At 36.8% G+C, this 27,654-nt stretch overlaps 2 protein-coding genes across 7 annotated transcripts in view; one reads left to right on the top strand and one right to left on the bottom strand.

Annotated features, from left to right (window-relative positions):
* KIF18A (kinesin family member 18A) overlaps nucleotides 1–24,732 on the bottom strand; it is a 43,817-nt gene extending 19,085 nt beyond the window's left edge. The window contains exons 1-12 of the mRNA XM_033006845.2: nucleotides 24,688–24,732; nucleotides 23,490–23,884; nucleotides 22,645–22,802; nucleotides 21,423–21,527; nucleotides 20,353–20,463; nucleotides 14,848–15,045; nucleotides 13,390–13,566; nucleotides 12,432–12,506; nucleotides 12,048–12,157; nucleotides 7,107–7,269; nucleotides 2,308–2,472; nucleotides 1,026–1,147 (exon numbers count right to left, since the gene is read on the bottom strand). Of these exons, the coding sequence (XP_032862736.2) occupies nucleotides 1,026–1,147; nucleotides 2,308–2,472; nucleotides 7,107–7,269; nucleotides 12,048–12,157; nucleotides 12,432–12,506; nucleotides 13,390–13,566; nucleotides 14,848–15,045; nucleotides 20,353–20,463; nucleotides 21,423–21,527; nucleotides 22,645–22,802; nucleotides 23,490–23,817 (1,712 nt within the window). The 5' untranslated portion in view covers nucleotides 23,818–23,884; nucleotides 24,688–24,732. The remainder of the gene's footprint in view (nucleotides 1–1,025; nucleotides 1,148–2,307; nucleotides 2,473–7,106; nucleotides 7,270–12,047; nucleotides 12,158–12,431; nucleotides 12,507–13,389; nucleotides 13,567–14,847; nucleotides 15,046–20,352; nucleotides 20,464–21,422; nucleotides 21,528–22,644; nucleotides 22,803–23,489; nucleotides 23,885–24,687) is intronic.
* A 6-nt stretch (nucleotides 24,733–24,738) lies between these two features.
* Nucleotides 24,739–27,654, top strand: part of METTL15 (methyltransferase like 15) — an 83,058-nt gene continuing 80,142 nt past the window's right edge. Inside the window, exons 1-3 of one of the 6 annotated variants that reach the window (XM_033006846.2) lie at nucleotides 24,821–24,923; nucleotides 25,554–25,636; nucleotides 26,722–27,001. In XM_033006846.2, coding sequence (XP_032862737.2) covers nucleotides 25,620–25,636; nucleotides 26,722–27,001 — 297 coding nt within the window. In that variant the 5' untranslated portion in view covers nucleotides 24,821–24,923; nucleotides 25,554–25,619. The other 5 variants (XM_042784856.1, XM_033006850.2, XM_033006849.2 and 2 more) reach the window with 5 other exon arrangements.

Genomic DNA, 27,654 nt, shown 5'->3' with positions numbered 1-27,654 from the left:
GTCCAAGATCTTCAGTCTTCACACAGCATAGAAATACAGTCCGTATATCTTGATTGAGTTCTGACTTTCTAAAATTAAGTATCAGATAAATGAAGAAAAGTATAAACCAAATAATGTGGTTTAAACCAAGCACGTCTTAATTAGATGTGCATAGAACCTTATTAGAAGCCTAGTCCAAATAAATTTAGATACTAGGATCTTTAATTAAAGAATGGAATACATTAAGATCCGCACACAACTGCAAAACAAACTGAAGTGACGAAAGTTCAGCAATTCTACCTGAACACAGAAGTTCATTAACTGTGGAGTTAGTTGCAAGACTAAACAGTAGGTTCAAGCAATAGGGAAAGGAAGATGTATATAAACCCCAAAGAAGCAATTTTGTAATTACCAACAGTATAGCTTTAAAAACTTTATTTTCAGTTTCACTAGTTTTTGTAATGTTTACGATAACAGCCTTTTCTCCAAAGGATGAAAAGCTGGTTATTTAATTTTGGAATTTAAATTTAATTATAAATTTCATATACTTATTTACTGAACAAATTTGCAATTACTTCCCATTCCTCTGAAAGCTAGTCTTCAACATTTTCAAGAGACCGATAACAGAAAAAGAGCTGATGCTTACCTGCCAATTCAGGTTTTCTGCAGTCTGACTAGCTAAATGTTTACAGTGCAAGAAATTAAATGAGAACATATTTATAAAAAAATCAATACTGCTGCTCAACACAGAAGACAGACACCTGGGTCTACTGAACAATTTGTAAAAACTATGCAAAGAAAAAATTAAATCGAAAGAAGCACTAGAGCATATGTGCAGTTTCTATTAAAAAATGGTGGATACAGACCAAGATTTATGAAGTGATTATTGTTTTACATGTCTTTTTGCTTAAGAAAACACAATTCTAACCTAGAAAAAAAAAATTTGGAGAAAAATCTTGCTTCTGTTTCAACTAACACTAAATTCTATAGATATGTCTTCTCAAGCTACAAATGTCTTACCATGCCTGCTAGGAAACCATACTTACTTTTCTGTCTGCTTATAATGCTGATCTTGAAGGGACACTAGAGATAACATGTACTCAATCTGGTTTTTCAGGTCCTTAACTTCTAGGTTTAAATGGCAGCACTGCAGATCCTTACAGAGTTCCTGGGGAAATTAGCAAGAAAAAATTCAAACAACTGCACATCAACCTAATAATGAGAAACTAAAATCTAGATTAAAAGTAATATTAGTTCATCCTATATTGAAAAGTCAAGATGGAACGGATCTATGTTGTTATAGTAAAGTTTTATGGTAGAAAAGTATGAATTGTTTGATTTTTATTTACATGCATAAATATTGCTTTGTAAATTCCTTTGACCAATAGTGGGTGTGCTGTAATTATCATTAAGAATCCAAACAGGCACACATGTACGCTTATCTATGCATGCCCAAAAATATGTTTGCCTCTTCCTGTGTATTTGCTCCATATCTGAATTTCAGTAACACTGTCTGGGACAAGTCTTCACTGTATTCAGTCATCTTTCTGAGATGCCAGTATCCTGTCTGAAATATCTTAAAGTTAATTTCTTTTAAGGTATCAACATATTTTAGTCATCCCAGTAAAAATGCAGGTATAGAAACATATTCCATTATATGAATCACATATGTGCTCATCACACTATCATTTAAGCCACTCCAATTACTGGCTGAAACTAAAGGGCAGGGAGGAACAACCCTCAACCTTTCTTTTTCTCTTCAACTTGTTCCTGCACAGACCTTCATCTCTTCCCTTCTGCCAGGTCTGGTGATTGTCTGAGGCTTCACTGAGCTGACTCTACTTGCTAAAACTTGGCAGAGAACTTAACACAACTTCCCACGCCTTTTCTCCCTTCCCATTCCTCCCTTAAAACCCTTCAAAAAAGTTTTTTTGGCCAGGCTAAGAATTAAGTTGTCACATGGTTCGATCAGCATCGGGAGCTACGGTAAAGGCAAGACTAGAAGTGTATGGCCGGGAGTAGGATCAACACTCTGGCAGCCATCCAAACTGCTCAGCCATAGCATACTAGTTCCTTTTTAGTCTGCATTTTTGTATGTAATTATATACTTCATGAACAAGGAATACTTGCACAAATAATGAAGTACTTTTAGGGCAGAAGAACAGAAACAGCTAACGCTAGAATTTGAAACCACCCTGAAAGAATGGCAGAAGCCATGAGTAGAAGCAAGATGAAGAGAAAAAAACCACATAAATCTGTTCTTAATTATAGTCTGATAGTTAAGAACACAAAGCATGAAATCTGCCCTCAAAGTGAAAGGCATTTTACCTTTGGTATACACCCATCTTGACCGAGGAGGCGCATTTCATTTTCAACACGATGCAGCCAATTGTTATTTTCCTCAAAATGTTCAACCTCCTCTTCTTTCTTCTTCTGCATGTGTATGCGGTGTGTTCTAAGCATTGCAAGCCTTTGATCCCGCTTGCAAGTGGCCTAAAAGAAAAAAATTGGTATTTAAGCAGAAAACTTTCAAGCAACATTCACAAACATCTCTATATTAAAAAAAGGGCTTTTCTATGCTTTTATGCTTGTCATGGTTTAACCCCAGCCAGCAACTAAACACCATGCAGTCGCTCGCTCACTCCTCTCCCCTCCCAGTGAGATGGTGAGAATTGGAAAAAAAAACAAAACAACCCACCAACAAAAAAACAAGTAAAACTCATGGATTGAGATAACAGTTTAATAACTAAAATGTAACAACAATAATTAAAAAATGAATAAGCGCAATGAAAAGGAGTATCATTAAAAAAATAAAAAAGAGAAATAAAACCCAAGAAAAGACAAGCAATGCACAATACAATTGCTCATCACCCGCTGACTGACGCCTGGGCAGCGATCAACCTCTCCTGACCAACTCTCCCCAGTTTCTATACTGAGCATGACATCCTATGGTATGGAATATCCCTTTGGCTTGTTTAGGTCGGCTGTGCTGGCCATGCTCCCCCCCAGGTTCTTGTGTATCTTTCACTGGCGGAGCACAAGAAATTGAACAGTCCTTAATTTAGGATAATCGCTACTTAAGCAGCTAAAATATCAGTGCATTATCAACATTATTGTCACACTAAATCCAAAACACAGAACTGTACCAGCTACTAGGAAGAAAATTAACTCTATTCCAGATGAAACCAGGACAATATTTAAGTGGGCATAACAAACATTTTGCAGTTTTGACTAGTTTAATAAAAGTGAAGTAGCACATTCTCCTTACGGGCATTACTCAATTATATTTAAAAATTTTCCGAATTTTTTTTTTTTTTGGAAGCCCTTATAACAGGGACTGTAGTAATTAGATTATTCCTTAAAGAATAACACATTGGATTTGATCAATTTCTATCCTAGGTCATAACTATTTTAAATTGGAAAGACTGGAAAAACTACATGCGTGCACAAACACACTTCTAGACACAACATAATAATTTCTAATAACTCAAGCATGAATATGAAGAGTAAGTTTTATCTGTTTTGTTTTCCTAGTGCAATATGTCCTAGAAAAAGTCCGCTAAAGGATCAGGTATTTGGCAAAAGCAAAAGCCCCTGCCTTCAAGCACCAAAATTCTTCTGATGCTTCTGTGAAATCTGACAAGAAGGCTGCACAAAACCAGCAACAGCAAGCTGGATATGAATGAAGCAGTGTCTTAACAAGGCAAAGGAGACTCTATTCAGAGGACAACTATAGTTTGTATCATAGTTTAAAAATTAGGTCATTATCTCAACTGGTCATAGAGAACATTAACTTTAGAGTTCATACAGTTCAGCTTTGCCTAAACTTTAGTTAGTTAAAAATCAAAATAAAAAACGACAAACATATGAAGTATGTTGCTACACTCAACAAAAACAAACATACAGAACCCAGTTAGTTTTTAAAAGTTATATAAAGTTATATAAGTTACTTAAACTTTTACATCTATATGTTCTAAAAGTAACATTCTAAATTAAAAATTCAACAATTAGAAGAAATTTAGATATTTAGAATAGCAGGCCAAATTAGTCCTATAATAAAATGTCATAAGAAACTCTCAATGCACCTTCGTAATGTTGCACAAAGCAGAAATTATTCTACCTGATGCCCTTCTGAACGTATTGTAAAAACCAGGAACAGTACATGGAGAGATGGAGATGGCATTTCTTAAACTGACTTCAAAATGTTTACTTCAACACATGGCGTGCCCAACACAGAACCAGCATGGTAAAAGACACCTGAACTACACATGTGCTCCAGGCAATCTACCAGGTCAAAGACTAGATTCTGGCAAGAATTTCACTTTGCTTCCTCTCTAGACTGTCTTATCTACTAAGATGACAGAGGATCCAGAGAAGACAAAGTCCTTTGTAAAGGACCAGTTCCTTGGGAAAAGTAGCAGGAGGAAGAGTTAACTGTGAGACTAAAGCTCTCAATGCCCTCCGGTTCCTTCTGACCACTGAGACATCGCGGAGGGCTGTCAGGACTGCTGAAGCAAAGAAACTCAAATGCATAGTTTTGCGTACTCCAGCTTTTACACAGTGCAGGAGATGTATTAGGATAGAAGGTGGTATGGACAATATCCCACCATTTGATGAACCCATCCCATAGGCTACCAGGAAGAGAGAACATGTTACACTGATGTGCCAGAGCAGAAAAAGAAATAGAGTTATGCGTGCTACCTGTATACAACCTCTGGAACACATCTAGCCGTAGGCAAGAAATTGGAAAAAAAAAAACACAATCACAAGAGATATAGAAGAAATCATCCCTCCCAAGCTGAAGAAATTCAACAAGCATTTTTGATTCCAGCATAGGCAATTGTAGTAAGCAGAAAAACTGAAACCAATTTAGACTGCTCTCCAGGAACATGCTCCTTTTCCAGACAGTAAAAATAATGTTGAATTGGGAATCCAAAAGGTAGAAGTGATTTTAAATGTAATACACTTTTTTTTTTTAAAGCCTACCAAAGCACAAGCAGTTTTTGGTCATATCTTTTAAAAAAAAAAAAATTAAAAAATTGTAAAACAGATTCCATGACTGATGCAGAAACCTTCAAGATAAAATAGGTCAAAACTGAGTAGACTTCTTCAAACTCAGAAAGATAGTCAAAACTAACTATAGTACAGGGGCACATACTAACTCTTTATGTTTCCATATGAAGAGGAACGTTCTCTTATTGGCACAAAAATTTTCTGGCTAACACTGCTGTAGCTGATACTTAGCATGCAATAGGAAAACAATGCAGATGCAGAAATACAAGTAACGAAGGGAGGAATGCACATTAGACAGAAGGAGGTAAACAGGCCCTTTAAACGTGCAGCATCCAAGTTCTAAAAAAGCTGGAAACAGGGGCAGTCACATGGAAAACAGAAAGGATTTCTTAGTGGTCAGGATGGACTAAGTTTCACAAGATAAATTGTGACAAATTTTTGCAAAAAGAAAGGATTTCTAAGAACAGAGATTAAGGTAACCGAAGTTTACATACAAGCTTTTTCATTATTTCTGAAATTAGTGTTTTGATTTAAAGTGTTCAGACTGGGGTAGTTCAAGAACAGATATCATTTGCTTTGTATTAACTTACCTAAAATCATTACTATATCTGGTTACTGAGCACAGACTATTAAATGTAAAATAAGAAAATACTTAATAAGTAAAACTTGTCTCTTAAAAATTATTATTTCAGAAATACCCCTGTGGCCTAACAGTGTATTTTACAGAGAGAAAACCCAGAAGAATTTAGAAAAACAGCAAATGTGTAAAAATACAAGGAAGAACAGAAGACTGATAGCACACAAAGGAAACATGAGTAGTCACTTTCATAACCAAATGACTGGATTCTAAATTAAAATCCAATTTGCTCCAAAGTAGTTTCAAAAGGACATTTAATTTTACAATTACAGTGACTTAGTCTTGTTAATAAATAAGGCATTGTACTTACAGGACAGTGACTCTTGACCCTTAGTAAATCACATCTCTAAGTTAATTAATAGCATAACCAACATTTGATGTAGCACTGCTAATATTCAAAATAAATGTTAAATCAGCTTCTAAAAAACATTCGTATGAAATAAAGCGTATGAAGGTATAACTCTTCATTATGAACAAAGATACTGCTACGCTCCATTGTAAGAAGCTTTTAAAAGTACGGCACAGATACAAAATACTACTTTGGAGTTTCTATGACATAAAAGAGAATTCTAGAACACATTAGTCACTTGAAATATCTTCATTAATGACAAGAAAAGATGTGTGATATATTTTCACTTTGACATTTATCTAAGGACCAAATTTCATGTGAATCACAGGGGAAAAAATAGTCATATGGTAAACTATCATTTTTGGCCAAATACAGATTGTTACTGTGACTAAGCAAAATCAACTCCACCTTCAATTTCCTATCTACATAAAATACATATTCTTTTAAGCTGACCTTTATCAGAAACATTAAGATACTATCTAACCATGCTTACTTCTTTATACTTTGATTCTTCTAGGAAGACATAAGAATTTTAATGCTGCACAACAGCAATTGTTCATATTTAGACCCCAAATTCTTCTCTTAAGGCAACTAAGTGTATTTCAGTTGACATGACACTGTCCTTCAGCAGATACCCAAACATCTGGCTAGTGACAACTGAAAACACCAATAATAAGAATCCATCTTGTTTAGCACAAAGTCCATGCTCTTCCTTATCTAACACAAATGTATTACTAAGATTGATAACAACTTCAATGGCTGTACCATACAAACATTAGCATGCTTTGGTTTTGGACAAGACCACCAGGAGTCCTGTAAGTCTAGTGAGGTCTTAAGTAGTTATGACAATCAAGTCTACATAAGGACAAGTTGAGAAGTTTGCACAATTAGCAGCAATAAGCACATCAACAGTTTTCTGTGTGGGGTGAAAAAAAAATAGCACACTTGACATTACTACTAAATTTTCTGTATTAATGTCAGAAAATGTTATTAGACTAATAATCACTGTCCCATTTCAATTAAATACTTATGCATTAACTATTTATATAATTCCTTAAGCAGAAGTCATAAATTACCGTAGCAAAACTAAGAGACATGTTCACTTGTATTACATTATAGAAAACTCACCTTTTCTACTATTTCTTCAGAGCACATCAGTTGAATTTGTTCATGACATTGTTTCTGGTAATAGGTCTTCAGCACATTTTCCTTTAGCTGCATTTCCAACTTGAGGTATTCTTTTCTGATCTCCTCACGGTTTGCGAACACATTTTTAAGGATTTCTTTGTATCTGTTATAACAAGGGATAAGAATAAATAATGGATTACATGCTGAAGACATTTTTTATGACCATCTCCTTTACAGGGGAAACTTTTAATTCCAAGTTAATGAAATATATATAAAAAAATGAAAGGAAAAAAGTCTGCTATAGATGAGCACTAAAAGTGTCAGTACCTCAGTAAGCTTTTAGGTACTCAAACTGGAAATGGAGTGTGAAATTTTGGAGGGATGACTAAATAAACCTTGTACTTATGAAGATGACACTGGGATTCAAAAGACAAACATTTGGAACTTCTTCACATAAGTCTTCACCTCCAAAATATGCTAAATACCTATGTTCTCTACTTCTTATACCAATTTATTAAACAGGTCAGTCTACTGTTGCCTTAGACAGATAAGGTCTCCTTCAAAAAACCTGCTAGCTATCTCTCAGAAAGGAAAACCTCAAGAGTCTTCAGTTGCTCACTTTCTCTTAAGTTCTGTTGTACAATTTTAGTCACTAATAGACAACAAAAATCAGAACATGTATCATGTTTTAGCCCGTATCAGGCTAGTAGGGGAAAAAAACAAAATAACGATATAAGGTACTTGGAGAGTTATTACAAGGAGAGCAATGATTTGCCTGCCTTAAAATCTGCTTATCCCTAGTCTGCAGTGCAAATCAGAATAACAAGATTAAGGATAAAGCCTGGAAGCATTACCCCATTGCAATGCGAGTTTCAGTGGTGGTGCTTTTTTGCTTCACCACAGAATACTGAAAATGCAGTACAGAATATCCCAAAAGGTACTGTATATCTCAATAATGACCAACCTTGTATACAAGACATTTCATAATATCCTACTGACTTGTTAGAACTCTATGTAAGATTATAGACACAGTTTAACATACAAATGTTCTAAAGACATGCAACATTTGAGGTCATTGTACAGTGCTTAGCACAGAGTATCATTAAATACTGTAAAAATACTATAAAATAACACATAGGTTCAACTAGGGAGCAAGCTGAAGAAACATTTTTGCCATGTAGTTGACTTCTTTCTGGTGTGTTTCAGAAGCAGCAATTCCATTTCATAGTGTAAAGTCTAAATAACTCAGTCTTTTATTTTAGTGTTTCATTGCTCTTATTTCAAAAACAGAATCAACAAACAAAATTCTCTACACTTTTAGAAATATAACAGTTTTATCTGAAGTGTCCAGAGAATGTTATCATATCTAGGTAAAAGTGTGTACTAAAAGACACACAGAATTTAGAAATAATATTTCTTTAAGGAATAAAATAATCAGCTGAAGTATCAGAGTTCTTACCCTACACTGTTACTATCTATACAATCTGCACTACTATACTATCTGTTGCACAACCAGTTAGAGAATTTTTTTACTACATAGTATCCATAGAAACATGGTTCCTCCCAGCTGCCTGGGAAACAGCAATAAGAAATGAAGGTGAATCCTCTCTCTAAATTTCCCTCACAGTAAAAACTCTGGGCATAATTTAAGAGAGGCTACAGATTCTAACTCTGTGTACAGTCACTATGAGGAACTATTACCGGTAAATCAACACTTCGTGTCCCAATCAGTGACCCAAATATAGCATCAAGTATAGAAGCCTTAACAAAGCTCTTGCCTTGAGCTGGATTCACTCTTTCAGTAAGTACACTTCTATTCTTATGCAGTTACCTTTTCCCTCCTGCATTTCAAGATGACAAAGTGATCCTGTTGGCATATCCAGAGTAGGAATTCTCTGGACTACCTAGTCTCAAAGAGCCCATGGACCTGACAGTGATAGTTCCAAAGCCAGCATCCAATGTCTACCTCAACAAGCTCAAGACATGAAGGGTTGGCAGACAATGCATCTCCAAGCTTTAGACAGAGGGAGCAGGAATGACCTTTGGGTTTCAAGAAGCAAGTGCTGTAATCAGTGAGTCTCTTCCAGATAACAGTGAAACAAAAGCCATAGGTAGCTGGACTGAAACACAGGATTGTGGATAAGGCTCTCTAACCTGTCCCAAACAGAAGAGGGGAAGACAGCAGAATACCTTCAAAACCTGTACATTAACGTGGGGGAAATCAACTCGTTACCCACACCATCAGTAGGATGAATCTGACAGAATCATCATGGGGAAGAAGAGAATGAAACATCCACTTCATCACATCATAGAGGGAATGGGATAGGCTGACATGAATATTTCAGAACATTAAAACCCAAACAATCTCTGACCAACAGATCTTGGCATACAGTATGTCCAGCATTTTGAGAAGACATTTTAGAGACCTTGCCCATGACCAATTCTTCCCCACCCCCACAAAACTAAAAGGACAAATCAAAGCGGGGGAGGGGGGCAGGGAAAGAAGACTTACAGTGCAAAAATACGCAGGAAAACTGTCAGAACTATCAGCATGACTTGGAGACCTACACTTCTTGTGAAAATAAAATTTAAATAACCTGAGTAAGAGGTTTATTGAAACCTTTGGAATGCTAGTAAAATGAAACTCACAAGAGCATTGTGCTTTGAATGGGTTTTTTCTTTTGCCTCAGAAGGTTTTCCAGGTTAAAAAAATACCACGCTCAAAGGGCCAATTAAAAAAAAAAAAAAATAAATCAATTGAATAAACCTAGGGGAATAATTCTCAGAAACATTTCATGTGATATGCAGGGACAGATCCAAGCAGACTTTCACACCAAAACCTAACCTTCTTATAGAAGAGATTGACTTCTGCAAATTCATATATTACATCTTACTTTGTTATTTTTTGTGTGCTCTCACGAGAGACTGTCACATCAGAAAAGATAGACAGGAACATCACCAAGAAGAAAAAGAGTCCAAGAAATATAAAAGCAATGGAAAGTAAGGAACCTACAAACATTAATTAAACTCTTTGGAAAGAAGAACTTCAAGTTCTTGCCTCTCTTAAACCTTGCAGGAATGATACTGCTGAAGTAATATGCCAGCAGTAGCAGCAGCTGCTGTCATTTATGCAAACTACATTCTGTCTACCTACAAAGATGACATCTTATTAAATAGCTTTGCTGAAAGCTAACATACATATGCTCCTATGCTCCTTCCTGCTGCATCCATGTGTCATTTCCCACCCCCCCCGAGATTACTAAAATGACTGGGTTGTGAGGGGAAACACCACTATTAGAACATAGAGTACAGTCTGGGAATTTCCGTACAATGCAAGAGAAAGTCAAGTTCTATTTGGTAACATGCTCCTAGAGTTGTTAGAAAAGAGCCTTGTAAATATTCTGCTGTCCTCCTCCCCAAAACATAGCATCTTGATTTTAAGTATAGATCTTGACCGGTTTATTGATAATATAACCTTAAAACTATAGTAACTTTCTCTTAAGACATTTTCAGATTTTTTGGGTTATGAAGATAAGCTTCCTACCAAAAGATGGACTTTTTTTCCTGTTATTAAAGGACTCTGCCTAGTTTTAAAAGTCCTCTGAGATGGACTTCTATCATCCTCCAAGTAAGGCTGTTCCACGTACAGATATACTGGGAAGCTTTTGTTGCTATTATGTTCAACTTTTTTGCCGTTTCCTAAACGTATTATATTTCTTTATTACATAACACTCAAATATAACACTACCTTATTTTGTTACATTTATCATTCTATTTCTATCATTAGGTTATTGTTCAGCCCACATACAGAGCAGTTGTCTGGCTATTTAGTTGTTTTGTTTGTTTGCTTGTTTTTTTCACAATATTTTTATTTAATACATTTTTAGTTGATTTTCTGGCTGGCAGTTATTTTTCATCACTGGATTTTCACCAGTTTTCCAGTGTTGTTCCTGATAACACCTCAGTGAATGATTCTATCCCAGCTCTGTACCTCCCACAAACACACACTTTCATGCAATATTTTTGCTACCAAATAATTTCATTTTTATCTGCCACTGCATGTGGGTGTGCACAAATGTATGTATACATATATATGTATATACACACCTGAACTCAGTTTTTGAAAGATAATCTTTCATATAGGGATCCTTCTAGTAACACAGGAGTAACAACAGAAATCAGATTTGAAAAGTCAAGGTGACAAAATCAATTCATAGCAATTTTGCTAAATGTGGACTCAAAACAGGGTAAGAAATTTATAAAATTTACATCTAGTAAATTTTAATTTTTACATTTAGTTTTTCTGAAAACTTACATTAATATATGGTACTTTAAACAACCAAGGTAAAATACGTTTGTCATTTTTTTCTGAAATCTTTAGCTTGTGATAGTAGAAAAGAACTTAGCCCTATAGAACCTTTGTCCTAAAATCTTTTGTGTTATTATTGGTAGAATTTAATCTGTACTGCAATACAGATTAACATTGGTAGCCTTGAGACAAAAATACCCAACTCTCCCATGACATATCATTATAATAATGAAGCTATTGATAAGCTTTAAAAAACCTAGCACATAAGCATTTTACAGACCTTCATAAGAAAGCAACTATAGATGTGAGACCTTTCCCTCTGATCTAACTTGTAATGTCAGCTTCTTGAGGATCAGAGTATATGATTATTTTGCAGTGTTTTACTGAATAATTTGCCTAGAAGGTTAACAGCAGGATACTTCCTCAAATACACTGTATTTGTTTCATTTTAAATCCACCACCAAGTTGTTTTGAAAGCAAGTAGCAAGTTATGCAAAACCACATCTAATCTAGGTAAAGCAATGTTAAGAATGAGGAAACCAGTATTCAAAAGAATAAGTTTGCTTTACAAATGCTTTTACAAGTTATGCAAACTCCAGTTTGGAGGCAAGATCGTAATGTGATTAATTTACCTTTCTATTTCCACTTGCTGGTTGTTTGGAAGTACAGCAGCATTATGATTTTCAGGAATGCTTGCCTGCTTTTGTTCGTAGTCTCTCAGTTTCTCTTTCAACATTAGGATCTAAACAAAAAAAAAAGGCACCTTTTAGTTAGAATATTCTTTTTTGGGTTTTTTTTTAAACCTATAATTTTGTGCTCATGTCTTAGAAAGCTTTACAAATGGCAGTAGGTGATATTTGTCCTCTTAGAAGACAAGACATCTTTCTTACTTCAAAAGATTATATGGGAGAATTAGAACAATATTTCCTTATAGGTTCAACACCATGAAGATTTTTTTGTATTTAAAATTATAACAGTTCATCTTTCAAACTTTTAACAATAGACTTTTTACATACCTCTTTCTTTTGTTCATTGCAAATTTTAACATACTGGCTTATGTGACTGTCCAAACTAACAACATTGCTCTTCAACTGTTACAGAAAAGAAACAAGTTAAAATTTAAGAAGGCTCCTTCATGTTTTCCTGCATAATAAATACACTGTGTATTAGTACTACATATTTACACTTGCACTATATTATGAGGAAAGGGGTGAACAAAATCTGGACTTGCACAAAAAAAATATGAGTCAGCTTTTGCAGTCATCTGTTGCATATACCTGGCCATGTAATTTTCCTCAACAAAACAAAACAAAAAAAATAGTTACACTTGCGTGCGCAAGCATATTTTGAATTTATTCAGACAGGTTTTACTATTTAATGTTTATCTTGTGCATTCTATGATAAAAACTATGGAACAAATGGAAGCTACAGTCAAAGAGATTGGGAGCTGCAATACCAAGGATTATGAAAAAAAAAAAAATCAGAACAGAGAGCAAGAGACAGGACACCCCAGTGTTCTCATTTATCAATATAATTTCACTGAGCTTCTTGGCTCCAGCTGAATTGTACCTGCAACAAATCTGTGCTGGCTCTTGTACAACTGCTCAGACTTTTCTTTAATATACTTTACATTTCTCTGAGAAAGTACTAGTATGACACTGAAATTGGTGGTGAATTCTATCAGCTGAAGATTATTTCTGAGTTTGATGCTCATAAAACAAACTCTTCCAAACTCTCAGCATAATCCCATTAAAGAAGCTATGTTGCTTTTAGACCAGAACTAGTATCTACATCTACTACATCTACCACTCAGATGATGAACAGTTGACTGTAAGAAAAAAAAAGCACGAGGTAACTGAACAAAATTTTGAGAGTAAAGTTAAAGGAATCATAATCTTTTAAAAGACATAACTCTCCTCTCAATACTACATTATTACACTTTGACAAATGATCAATAAATACCAACATACTCACAGAGGACTTTATATCCTTTGCTCGGTTTGCATACTTAAGAGTATTATATGTATCATCATAGAACATAGAAGATGGACTAACAGCAGCTATCATTATTGTTCGGCAATTTCCTCCAAGAGAATCTTTCAATAAACGAGTAAGCTTGCTGTTTCGATAAGGAATGTGTTGTTTCTTGCTCTAGAGAGATGCATTTTTATGGATTAGTCACCCATACTTTAAATATTCACCTGCTTAGAATTTCAACAATGCCACAAAACATGACAAACAGCCCTAGAACTTTTCTTTGACATAAGTAATTTTTCTCAAAATTACATATATATTTCAAACAGTTTTAAATCTCTTGGAACTGTTTAATACCTTTATAACATATGTATTAGCCAGGTTACTTTCTGATGTCTGGATATGTAACAACTATTTTTGTTATGTGGGCAACTAACAGACATAGTAGACTACATTAAACTACTTCCAGTTCACAGAATAATCAAGGCTGGGAAGGACCTCAAAAATCCATCTAATCAAATCCCTCTGCTCAAAGCAGGGTCAGGTGGAGTAAGGAACCAAGGACTATGCCCAGTTGGGTTTTGAATATCTCCAATGATGGAGATTCCACCACCTTTCCAGACAACCGAAAGTGTGCTTTGTGAAGCTTTTTTTCAATCACATCTGCAGAATCTTCATCTCATGGTACAAAGTCAGGTCACTAGCACCCCAATCCCACACCAAATAAGTCAATGTGAAGAGTCTTATATCTATGGTACAGATTTTATGTTCTGCCTCCCGCTCCAACAAGATGGTGATGAGAATGTACTGCAGCAGGAAGGGAAATAAAAGCTCTGATCATTTTCCCTGTCATGTTTGAAAGGGGAAATTGCTAGCTGACCAGAAGGACAAAAAGGGTGTAGGTACAGGCACTGGACTTGACTGTGGCAAAAGTTCAGGTTTTGTCATTCTCTCACACAACTGTCCCCACACTCCTTCCCTTGAACCAGTGAGCCACACCAGGAGACTAATTCACTACTGTGATCAGAAGATGGGGAGGGGGGAATACATAGGCAAGAAAAACTTTGGATAGGTGTTTGCTCCTATAAAAGCCTCCACCCCTAAAATTAAAGGGCACAAACCTCCGGAAAAATCTTTGCCCTCATAAGGCTAGCTATTTACTCATGCAAGCTTCTCTACATATGCTCTTCTTGAAAAAGACGAGTAAGAAAATCAGGTATATTCATCTTTGACACTATCCTTAGGTAGCTGCACACTGTTTTTGAGAACTCCTTCCCATTGGGACTCTTCCAGCTATCACAAAGATGATGGTGAAAACCCGTAAGAAAATCTTAAAGGAAAATGATGACATAAGAAGCATCAACAATGTAATCCCTCTTTACTCAATGAGAGCTTATCATTTTAACAATGTTTTCAGAACACTATCAGGTGAAGTGTATATGGGAAAACAGCACATACCTTTGGATCTGCCAAAGCGTTAATGACATTTCCAAGAGCTAGCAGGGAGCGGTTTATATTTGTTCCTTCTCTAAAACGAGCCCCCTTGGTGTTTGTCACGCTGGCACGTTCAGATCCTGCCAGGTCAATGAGAGACATTTTGGCGATGCGAACATTTTGATTTATACTAGCTGTTTTATCTTGCTGCCTTAGATAAATCTACAATTAACAAAAAAAAAAAAAAAAAAAGAATTAGTAAGTAAGCACTAACCAGTCTGTTCTTACTCTAGCAGCGAGTTAATTTTACAGTATAACAACTGTTTTCAGAAATTTTTACTGGAATACTTCTCAGAATCCAAGTTAAACCTTTCAGTACATATCTAACACCAATAGGCAGTTTAGCCTAACGGAAAATAGTGAAACCATTTCTGACCCCTCTTAAAGTCACCTTCTTTGGGTATTAGGGAAAAAAGCAGAGTGTGGTTGCACTGGGTTTGTCTGGGATGGAGTTGATTTTCTACGTAGCAGCCCATATGGTGCTTTGAGATTTGTGACCCAAACAGTGCTGATTTTGTATAGTACGCTGTCAAGGTGGTGGGCAAGAGGTTGTGAGAGGACATCTGGGACAGTTTACCTCAACTGACTGAAACTGTCTCCAAAGTAGCCATTGCTTGAGGACTGGCTGGGCATCAGTCTGCCAGCAGCAAGTGATTTCTTCTCCCGCTAGCCTCTTCATGTAAGTGAAACCCAAGGTACTTCCCTCTCCCTCTTGCTTTTGCCCTTTTGATTCTCTCTCCCATCCTGCTGCAGAGGATTAAATTGAGCCACCGGGCCAGGGCATACTACAGCAGCAAAGACTGGTAAGCTTCAAATGAATTTCATAACTAAAATAGCTCTTGAATTTTCTGCACTCAAGATGTATACCACACTATTGCATTTCAAACTGAAAAAGGTGTTCGTTTTCTAAAGGTACCTTTAAGAGTATACCATAAAGATATGTCCAGGGATAAACCAGGAAAAAGGCTGGACTTCTAGTGATTTAGACTTAACTGTAACTACCAGTAATAGGGGAACAATACTCATTTACTGCTATGAAAACACATACTACTCCATGGTCTTTTGGAAAGCTGTGACCCCTGAGGCCACTTGTTCCCCCTCATCCCTTCTTTCCTGAAATTTTCATGGTACAGGAGATAGATAAGGAAGTAAATGCTTTTGCTTCTTTTTGCTAGTGAAGGTATTCTTTCCTCAGGTTTGAGAAAATAGGCAGAGCATGATTATATAGTCAACAAGAATTACAGTTATCCTCAAATGGCTTCTACATTTTCAGGATTCTCTGTAAAATTTCCCATTCTGTTACTGTATTGACAGTGAGTTAGGAAAGAGTTGTCATAGGTATAGGGTCATTGAGAAAGACTATATCTCACCAGTTTTGTAGCCTTAAGCTTTGCATGTGAGAAACGAAGTCATCACAGAAATTTATAATAGGAAAAAAAATTGACAAGTATTGGGAGTGAATAACATTCTTATGACTTACCACAAAAGGCATGTCTATACCAAACAGACATGTTTCTATATCAAACTATACAAGTAAGTTCTGTTGTATGATTTCTAGTACAATATACAAAAAAAGCCACTTCCCTATACTTACCTTGGTAAAGTAGCTCTCTCGGGCTGGTAACACTTTACCAGAATCCAGTAACTATCATTAATGAAGTAGGGAAATGCGGAGTGACAGCCAAACTGTGTTGTATGACTCAAGCTTTTATAAAAATTCGAAAGATACAGGAAAAGCCCCAAAGCAGAATCTTTTATATTTCTTTGTCCGTAAGCAGAAAACTTTCAATAGAACAGTGTGGCAATTGGGATTTTACTTTCAGATGAAGTAATTGCCTGACCTAGATAGAGATTTCAGACCTAAGACAGATTGTACAGTAAGGCAAAGCTTGCATCTCTAAAATCAGTTCAGAATGTCCTGGGCCAAGACTTTTACTACTTCCTGAGCCAGTTCCAGAAAACAACCTGCTCCAAGCAAGTTGACAACAAAAACTAAAGCCACCATAAAAGATAACTGATCTCTACAAACAAGAGCAACTCTCAAAATAAGAGAAAAATTAAAAATGAAGAGGAATCAAGACAGCAATAGCAGTTTCTCATAATTTATATCTGTGGAACCAAAGAGGCAATAAAGGATAAGCAGGTAGGACATGTTTTGCAAAATGTCACAGATTTGCACAAACAGATGAGAAACTAACACAGCGATTACTAATTTTCCAGTTTGTAACTAGGTCTTACAGATGCCAGCACTGCTAATGAGTGTATCAAGTCGATAAGAGTATCTAAGAATCCACTTTAAAAAATTGTATGACTGAATTTGCTCAGCTTAAACCAGTACACATTAATTTAAACCCGTTAAACTTCCAATTACATTCATTGGAACAATCTAGTTAAGCAACCGTAATATTGCTTTCAAGTGCTATGTACAGATGCAGCATTGCCATTAAGCATTTATTTACACACACATTTTTGTAAATAAATGACATAATCCTTCCCCTCTTCTCAAGCATAAAAGAGTCACTTCTGTGAAAAAGGCTTAAAACTCATACACTCTTAAAATGTGCTATTATTCAAAGGCTGCACTAGTTTATGTTTGAGAACACACGATATTGGTAGATATTTATGTAAATCACACGTTGAAGATACAATTGTCTAACAACACAAATCATGACTTTTACCAATAATTTGTGCATTTAACAGAAAATAACACTCAAGTGAACTCAATTAAATATCTTGATTGACCGCTAGACCATCTCAAAAGACAAATGCAACTAACATTCAGGATTATCTCATTACAGGAGTTAACTGGATTAGAAATATTGCAAAAAACATCAGAGAAAGTTTTTGCTAACTACAGTATCCTTGAACAGAATCAGTCTGACAGATTTTGTGAATGAACTGTGTGCTAGGACTGAATGCTGAGTACATAGCAGCACATGCTTTGAGCCACGACATGGCAATGCCTCATCTTTACATTGAAGTGTATTTTCCTTCATGGAAAAGTTCTAACACCCAGATATTTATCCATGATTATCAAGTTCAATCAACCATGCCATTTAACTGACTGCAGCTGCATATGGAGACTGGCTAAGGGACAGCCAAGTGCATTTTACACAATCATGCTATGGGGACACAAAGAAGGAAAGAAAGAAAACAGAGAGATTAGTCCAGAAATTACTTTGCTGATTATCTCGAGCTCAAAGACAAAAACTTTCACAGTAGTCTAAGCAATCTGATCTTATTACCAACAGCAATGACTTCAGAGAAAAATATCATTCAGGGCTTAAGACAGGTGAGTCACAAAAGTATATACTTTTTGCTTTTTAAAGTCAGATGCTTACTGTAACAGTATTTGGTAAACATTCAAAGAATTGTTATTTATACTATCACATGCATCACACCAGTTTACAGTGTGTATATAACACACACAAAAAGTAACAAAGCTTGTTTATTTTAGAATATGAAAAGCATTTACAAAACCACTGAGAATGAAAGTTTTTGTTCAGTGCATTTCAAACAAGCTGTATCGTAAATATATGTATGTTTTGTATACATACACACACAGAGAAATTATGTTTCCTATTCCTACAATATTTAAATATAAGAGGAACTTTGTTTTCATTATTTTTTTTACTTATATTGCCAGAGAGTAAACAATCCTCTCACCTGCAAGCATTCAGATTTGGTTCACTTTTGCTGTCTGTAAGCTCAGAATAGTTTGAAATGATTAATTTAAAAAAAGTGTAAATCTGATTCAGTAAACCAATCCATTTTTTTGGTCATACATAGAAACAAAATTGTGCTAAGATATACGTGTACTAATTTTGTCAGTATAGTTTATTTGGCAAATATGCAGCTTTTGATAACAAGTAAGTACATCCACAATGAGATCAGTTTGCCAGAATAAATAGAGAATGTAGGCTGGAAAAGACAAACTCTCCAGCATCCCTGCTCACAAAATTGTTTATCTTCTTAAAGATATACCTAATTTATTTAACTGCTTGCCACTTTTAGAAATGAACTGAGAGGAATGCAAAGCCTGTCAGACAATACAATCCAGAGGTTTTTTTGGAATAAGGGTGAGGGAGGTAAAACACTCCAGCCCAGCAAGTAAAGAAACATAAATCTGCTGTTCACTCTCTGATCTCAGCCTGTGGCACTGTACTTTATGCCTTATTAAGGGCAGCACACATGCACAACAATGCAGCTCTAAAACTGAACAACTTCCCAATAAGTCTTTGCCTTACATGTACAACCATGGGCAAGACCTCCAGAGAAATTAAAAACAGGAAGGGTAATCTCAAACACAAGTCAAAGACATACAAGAAAACACAGAAGTTTTTGAAGTGGGAATGACTTTTGCTCCATTACATATTTTACAAGTATTTAAGACATTTACTGTCTGTTATTATCCTCTCTTCTCATTAGTATTGACAGTAGAACTCCAGCAAGCTACCTTTACAGCTAATTGCATTGCCAACATCTATGACAAAACCCCAAACTTTTGGCTATAGTTACTAAGCATTGCCTAAGTATGCAGATACACTTAAGAGCTACATAACAGTTAAATAGTTTAGCTGTAATGCAAGGACTAGAATTAAGATTTATTTTAATATTTTGCAGCCCAGAATGGCAACCATAAATAATTCAAGATGTGCTTTGCAGTATGCACTAGCAAACAGAAAAAAAAAACTTCAGCTAACAAAACTAATTTTTAAATATGTTTTAAAAATATCAAACGTTTTATTTAAGAGGAGTCAAAAGGATAAGGTGGTGGTTAGCATACAGCAATCATCTCTGGAGAATTCTTAACTTCTAGCAGATTTCTACAACACATGCAAAACTCATCTATGGAAACTAAAAATCAGCATTTCATTTTGATGATGCAAGTATGTGTATGGAGATATTTTCAGAGAGTATATACTGCTTAAATTGTTCTAAAACTTGGTACATACCAGATTAAGAAATCTCTTTCATGTAAAAATCAACATCAACCAAAATAAGATGGATGGGAAAGTGTTACTTGAGATTCTCAGTTTGGAGTCAAACATATAAATGCATTCTGTAAAAGATTTTTCCTAGAAAAATGCTAAGCAACGTAATGAAACCAGAAAGCATTAAAAAAGGCCCAGCAGCTTTCAGTTTTTGAGAGATTACAATATGAAAGTATATTAAAAGCTCAAAATTACAGTTTTACAGAAAATATATTTCTTCTAAGGAATATTAGTTCAAAGTATTGGAACTAGAGAGCTTTTAATTTAATTACTTTTTTCAAATATAATCACCATGAACCTTTACATACTTATAAGGAATGAGCAGTCAACAAGAAGAGTAAACTGGAAAACTTTAATCTCTTCTCAACCAAAGGTTCAACAGTTTAAAAAAAAATAAAGATTCCATTGTGTTCAACTTCAAACAAAAACTGCAACTTACAATAATGACCACTGTACATCTGGTATATCATCTTACCTGAAAGACAGCATGGGACCGGGAGGAGGAGGCGTTTACATCTGTGGGATGTTGTGTTCTATTTTTATTTCCATAATCCAACATTTGAAGGATTTCCTCTGCTGATTTAGGCTTTAAGGGTAGAGCACAAGATAAATGCATTTTTTATTCTTTTTGGTCAACTATAGGAGATTCTACTCTGATTCAAAAATACATTAACCTTCAGCTTCAAAAAAAAATGAAGGAGCTTAAACTTTCAGTTACCTAGAAAAGAAGAGAAACTTCCTCTTTGGAATTGAGGCGCTTCAATCAAGCATTCTCAGTTAAAAAGCAGTTAGGTATGGAAAGCAAGATATTAACTGCAGAAATTTAAATCATAAAATTTTTTTAGTAAAGAATTTAAACAAATCTGCAAAGATTCTCCATAGTTAGAAGAGGTTTTCCTTATGAAAGATTGACTTAATTTTTCTCATACTAATGAATTAAACAGTAATATAGTAATTTTTTCCCACACAAGACCCAAGCTTAGAGAGGGCAGGTGATTAGAGTAAGCCAAACTAGTAACTGTTTCTTGTTGAACCATTATTCCATGTACACAAAAGCTGGAAGCTACAAAGCATGTAACATACACTAAAAGGCTGCAAGAAAATGGGTCCGCAAGAGTTGATTTTCAGATTGGAAAACTGCTATGCTGGCCTGGAAAAGTAATTTAACATGAAACTTTTCAAACATGGGTTATTGAAAACCAAAACCAGCCCTGAGATGTAGAAGACTCCAAGATAGCACTGAAGGCAATGAATTTGTTTATCAAATGGTAAGATGTTTTAGCCAAAAAAATGAATTTTCTAAAACCTGAAGATGAGCATTAAACCAACAGTACCCTCTCAATAATATGGACTGAATGCTTTTATCCATTTGTATTCAAGAACATTAGCAGCTTTTTCCACAACATGCTTTTGAATAATTAATTAGTTAGGTTTGCAAGTTACTAACATAGTGGTGATTATGACCAGGAAAAAAGCTCACTAAGACTTCACCATTTTCTCAAACACATTGTGAGGCTTCTTGAATTTCAATACTTATTTACATACCTGATGTAATGTTAACCCCTGAACTACAACACCCTTCTGGGCATCTTCACGAACAGCCAGAGGTCCAGAGTTTACCAGCAGATCACGGATCTGTTCATTGTAGACCTTTGAAAAGGAATTGAAAATCTTTTATTAAATTAGCCTACCATACTTGACAGGATTAAATTTAACAAACCAGAAATGACTACAATTCTTTTAAGAATTATTTAAGACAAAGTAACAAATTCTTTCTGTAGAATTTTTGCCAAACAGCTTTCTTATACTGAGCTTGAAATATTAATTCAATTTGCAGAATTTTTTTAGCCATTGAAGTGGGAATCGCTCTTCCCTAGTAAATAATCTTTCTTTAATAAAAACAAAAAGTAGTTTACTTTTTTAACAAAAAAACCTGTTGCAGCAAGCATGAATCCAAAGCATTTATTCTCCTCTATTACACCTTCATAATCCATACTTCAGTGAGATTTCTTAATCCAAATGTACATCTGCTAAAATTCTTAAATACTTTACTTCTTGGTCTGCAGAAGCACTTGAAATACCACACGGCAAACCAAACTTTTCCCTCTTTCTCTCCCCTCAAATACTAACTATTCTTCTATTATGACTTTGGGGGGGTCTAGGAGGTAACAATTTTATTATTACTGCTTGACAGCAGTGCTGAGACAGTTACTTGTAAAAACAGAACTGTGATACCAAAAAGTTGGAGAGGAGAGAAGACAGTGACACAGAACAAAAGTAATATTTGTAAAGAGCTAGCCATTGGCACAGCAGCTCTAACTCAAGTAGTTATACTGTACCTCAGATAAGTAAACTAAGCTGAAAACTTTAAAAAAACATCATCAAAAAGGGGTTAGATATCATTTTGTTGTGTGATTTCACAGTGCTTATAGGTTTTTATTGTCAAGTCCTCAAGTATAGCCCTGAAAAAATATTTTCTTGTAACATCAACAGATGTTCAGAGGGATATAAAGCTGATGAGCAAGACAGAAATCATTAGAACGTTTAGTAAATATATTGGAACAGGTTGGCCTTTTGGGGCAGCTTTCTGTAAAATAATAATAGGTGCCTCTGAGTAACACCCAATTCGTGGAGTACAGTTCAGTTCTATTCCTATCAGGGACACATTCTGTAAAGTCCCAGAAAAGCCTGGGGGAAGGCAAAAGTAACTTGTTTATTAAAATCTGCCTTGTTAAAAGCAACATACCAAATGCAGGAACTTGCTTACCTCCAAATAAGAGACAGCAATATTGCATATTTTATCTTCTTTTATCTGATCCATACAATCATAAAGTGCCATCATGGTTAAATACATCACTCCAGGATCTTCAGGGGAGCCTAACATTGTATGAGTCTTTCCAGCTCCTGTTGCGCCATATGCAAGCACTGAATTTTCACACACACACACAAAAAAAAACCAAAGCAGAAAGATGCACTTTATGCCAGTAAGCTAATCAGGAAAACACAAGTCAAAAGCCATTCTCACACCTCTGTCATTCTGCACAGCTGTTTTCATAAACTAATCAAGTTTCTTACTTAGACTTTACCTTTTACAGCTGTAATCAGAAAGCTATTTCAGAATCACATTTATTTTTGAATTTTCAGTTCAAAACTCATTCACTGGCAATTTGTATGAAAATATTATCTGCTTACTCTGAAAACCCTAAGTCACCAACTTATTGCAGGTAGGTATATAATTTCCTCACCATGTTCCATCTACCAATTAAAAAACCTAGTTCTTACAGTTTATAAGCAGACTACCACACACTCAGTGACACAACTGCTTCTGGATGAGTAACTCTTCCCAGAGGACTCCCCTCATAAGCATGCATATTTCAGATGAAATCCTGAAGTCTATTATAACCCTAACATGAACTCATTTTCAAAACAGAGTAGAGCTATCCTCAGTTCTACAGGCTAAAATGTCAGCCTCTAATATCTATAAATTAAATCAAAATGCTTTATTTATACCTCTGCCTTTTCTAAAGCATTTGCAACAGTTGGATACAATGGTAGAAACTTTGAGGAATTCAGTGAAGTTTTAGAATTGAAGAAGGTAAGTAGCAAAATTACCTGTGCAGTTATATCCATTTAAGAAGCCATCGATTACACTTTTGGTAGTATGCTCAAAAACTTCCAACTGGGATGAACTTTCAGCAAAAACAGCATCAAACACAAATTTGAGATCCTTCTTTTTTCTTTTATTAATATCCCTATGGGTCAGTCTCTTCCCGTGAAAGAAGCTAACTTCTTCATCCTTTGGATCGAAGACCAATATATGCTGGTCAACAACATGAACAGCCTTGCTAAAGTTGCCATCTTTCTCCTTTTGAGACTCTGGACGGACACGGACCACCACTTTCACATGATTACAGACATTTTCTTCCGTAGCAGCAGACATAACAATGTCCCTTTTGTCCCCCTTCTTTGCTTCCAAGACTTTTTCAGGTCAAGCAGATGAATCTTGTCTGCAATTGACAAAGAAGAGTGAAAAGCCTTATATTTCCCCCGTAACCTTTTAAACCGTTCACACCTTTAACTGGGACTATCACTGCACACCTGTGCTGGATCTGCCCATCCCTCATTAACACTCTGGACTGCCACAGTGATAGAACAACTTTGGAAAACATTGTAACCGGCCCAAAAATGTAACCTAGTTTATCACAGTTTTAAGAAAAATAAGTAACATTTCCTTAGGAAATTCGTATGCTTATTTCAACAATTTAAGCTAATAATTCATCTACTGGCTTTCTATTATTTCAGAGCAAGTTTGTAGACAAGCTATTAAGTTTCCACAGACTAAAGTGAATTTTATCGTTCTTCAGCAAAACACAGAGTAGCTGCCGATCAGCTTTCTCCGGGTCATTGGTTTAGTAACACTGCACATAGATTTAAAGAGACAGTTAAAGTGGGGTTCACGTTAACGTAACTCGCAGGGGACACAGAAACACGTTCCATAGCTGTCAAACTCGAATTTCCTCTTAATAGGCCACCCCCGCCGAAAACTAAGGGCCGGTCACGCCTAACAACAGACAGTCACCCTCGCGGTAAAGGTTCTCAGTGGCACTTTTTGAGCTTCGGGTCAAGCTTGCCCGCTCTCAGCCGAGCGGCCCCACAGCCGCTGACGTGACCGAGACACGGCAACGGAGGAAAGGCCCCGAGGCGGAAAAGTCACAGCCCAGCCCCACCAGAGCCTCCCCAGCAGGCAACGCTGCCCCGGAGCCCACCCCGCGGCCTAGGCCACGGCGGCAAGACCCGGGCCGCCACTCACCTCACCGCCGCGCAGCAACCGCCGCCCGCCCCGGCCGCCGAATTCAAACGGGAGCGGCTCCGCCTCCCGCCGCCCGCTCATTGGCCGCGGCGGCTGACACCGGTAGCGCGACGGCGCTGACGGTAAGCGCGTGGGGACGCGCAGCGCAGCGCGGGCTGGGGCCTGTGCGGGCGGGTGTCGGCCGCGGGGCTCAACCCCCGCCACCCCCGGTGCCCGCCGCGGGGGGCGGCGCTGAGGTGGAGGCTCCCCCACAGCCGCGCCGCGGGGGTGGGCGCGCAGCTTCCCGGCGCTCTCTTGAGGGAAGAGTGCGAGGCCTGGCCTGGCCTGGCCTGGGCGGGGCGGGGCGGGCGCGCGCGCGGGGGGCTGCGGGGGTCAGCGGCGGAGCGCAGCGTGAGGGGATCTATCCCCCCCGGGCCTGGGGGGGTGGGCGGGCAGGCAGCTGCTCGCTGCCAGTGATCGCTCGAATCCCGGCGGCCCGGCCCGGGCGGGGAGCGCGGAGCAGTGCTCGGCCTCCCACGCGGGGCCGTGGGGCGGGATGCGCGCCACTTCTCCGGGCCCCTCTGGGAAAAAGCCTTACGGAGTCGGACTGTTGTTCCCCGGCTGCCTTTACTGCCCGCTTCAGCGCAAGTCCTAGTCTGCGGACGGCTGCCTCAGGCTGCCCTAATGCCGCTTAACATGCGTGCTGTGAGAGAGTACGCTTTCTGCTCGCTTCTCAGAAAAATAATCCCTGATTATGTAGAATGAGGTTGGGTGTAATCAAAGGGTGTCCTTGGTGTTAACAGTACCTGGGTTCCTACCACCGTAAAGCAATGTGAGTTGGCTGATGATTGTTGGTCTTCAACCTGTTCGTACAATATTTTCTATAGAGTCATTGTGGTTCATTGCAACATCTCAGGGCTGTGGTAGGTCTGTGCAAAGTTATGGAGTGATACATGCTTCCAAATTTAAGGTAAGGGGGAATACTGCCCAGCTGGGGCTTTAATTATCAGGAGAACAACTTTCCAGGGGTGATGACAGGGCATGTGCTTACCTATGTAGACAAAACATGAAGCTGATGGCTAGGTGACCCCAAGAAGAGCATGTAATAAAACTGATGTTTTTTTCCCACAATGGTAGTGGGGAAAAATGTAGGATAACATGTTTTTTGAATGGTTTTATGTCAAAGTTTGCAACTTCCTTGCCTGGTAGGAAAAAGCATGTGATACAGTGTTACAGAAGGTCTCATATTTATAAAGATAGCTTATAAATAAAGCTTTATTATCACTTATCTTAAACTTTCAATTTCTTGTTTTATGGATGGTAAAAATTTGCTTAAATCTTCTAGATTATTGACTTGGTTTTGGAGTGTTTTGGACAGAGGGAAAAAATCATCTGTTCTGTATGTAGTTAAAAGACATCTATGTAGCTAATCACTGATGTTTCCAGAGTTCCGAGAATTATTTCAGTTATACTCAGGGGAACAATTATTTCTGGCTGTAGTCAAAATACTTGGTATTACAAGATGTATTGCATGAGAAATCCATGTATTTACTGCTTGTGTTAAACTAAATTGTAGCACCGTTTTAAATACAGTTGCAGTATTTGATTTGTCCATTCCATTTTTAACTAGAAATGTGGAAAAGTTATAGCACTTGAATGCTAATATTCAGAGGAATTGTTTCATTATGTTTAGCAAAATGGAGGGGGACAATTTGAAAGTGAAGTAACTGTTCTTGTGCTCAGATTTGGTTAGTCATTTAATGTTAGCATCTCTGGGGCATTGTAACACAGTTACAATGGCAATGAAAAGGGAAAGAAGGTGTTACTTAGAAAAGTAAAACCATTGTTGCTTGAATACGATTGATTGGTAGATAACATTGAAAATTCTGAAAACAAGTTCGAGAATCTCACTTTTGCTGACATGACATACCTATAAAACTTCCCATCTTGGACTGTGTAATGCTTTACTTACAGTATTGCCCCTTTGTTTTTTAACAATCCTCCTGTTTTAAATACTTGTTTTGAAGTAATTCCTGACATCTACTGTTTTTCTAGGTTGATCAACTCCAAAATGTTATCTCGGTGTCTGTGCCAAGTTTACAAATGTTTGTTTCTGCGCAACTTAAAGCTGAATTCAGCAAATGTGTCTACTTTGGCCATAAGGATCCATTCTTCAGCAAAAAAGCTTTCTGACTGTGAGTTAAAGGAACAAACCATCCAGAAATGTGAAACTGAAGAGTTGCCTCAAAGTACACAAAACAATGATTTTGGAAGATTGCACATACCAGTAATGCTGGAGGAGGTTATTAACTGTTTATCCCCCCAGCCAGGCCAGGTGAGTTAAATGATTAATTAACATTTGTGTTTCAGTAGCAGTCCAGCAGGAAAACTTGTGCAGTGTAGGGATAACGGTTGTTTAGAGAAATCAAGGTACGCTCTTTAAGAATCAGTTGCACCTTTTAAAGAGTCTAAATTGTTTTGCAATTCAAATTAAGACTGTATTCAAAATAATAAAAATCTGGTATTTGTATGCCTGAATCCTCAAATAAGTATTTGTTAAAACTGTAGTATTTGAATAATCTCTTGCTTTTGTCCTTGTTCTGGGTTTTTCTTGTGTATTTCTAGGGTTGTGTTAATTACTAATAGTAGCATGGAGTTCTCATGTATGGTTGTCATCAAATTGTGAAGAGGTCTCTTCCTATTTTATAAGAGGTACTAAGTATGTAGGTTTTAAAAATAATCATCATACCTTGTTCTGAGATAGTTATTTTCATGATTTCACTTGGTTCAAGGCAGTATATATCCTAAGATATGCTTACACTGCATAATGTGATGCATTGTAGAGATACCGTAGCTATAAAATATCTGGGTATGGTACCAGGAATGGTTTAGCATCAATAACAAGGAAGTATTGCAAGTCATCTTATTTAGCAATGCTACTGTGAGTAGATTCTGTTTGGTATCTGTCTTAGCTTAGGTCTCTACACT

Source organism: Tyto alba, unplaced genomic scaffold (assembly GCF_018691265.1).
Source record: "Tyto alba isolate M040663 unplaced genomic scaffold, T.alba_DEE_v4.0 Super-Scaffold_8, whole genome shotgun sequence".
Classification (NCBI taxonomy): Eukaryota; Metazoa; Chordata; class Aves; order Strigiformes; family Tytonidae; genus Tyto; species Tyto alba.
This window is presented reverse-complemented; position numbering and strand designations above follow the sequence as displayed.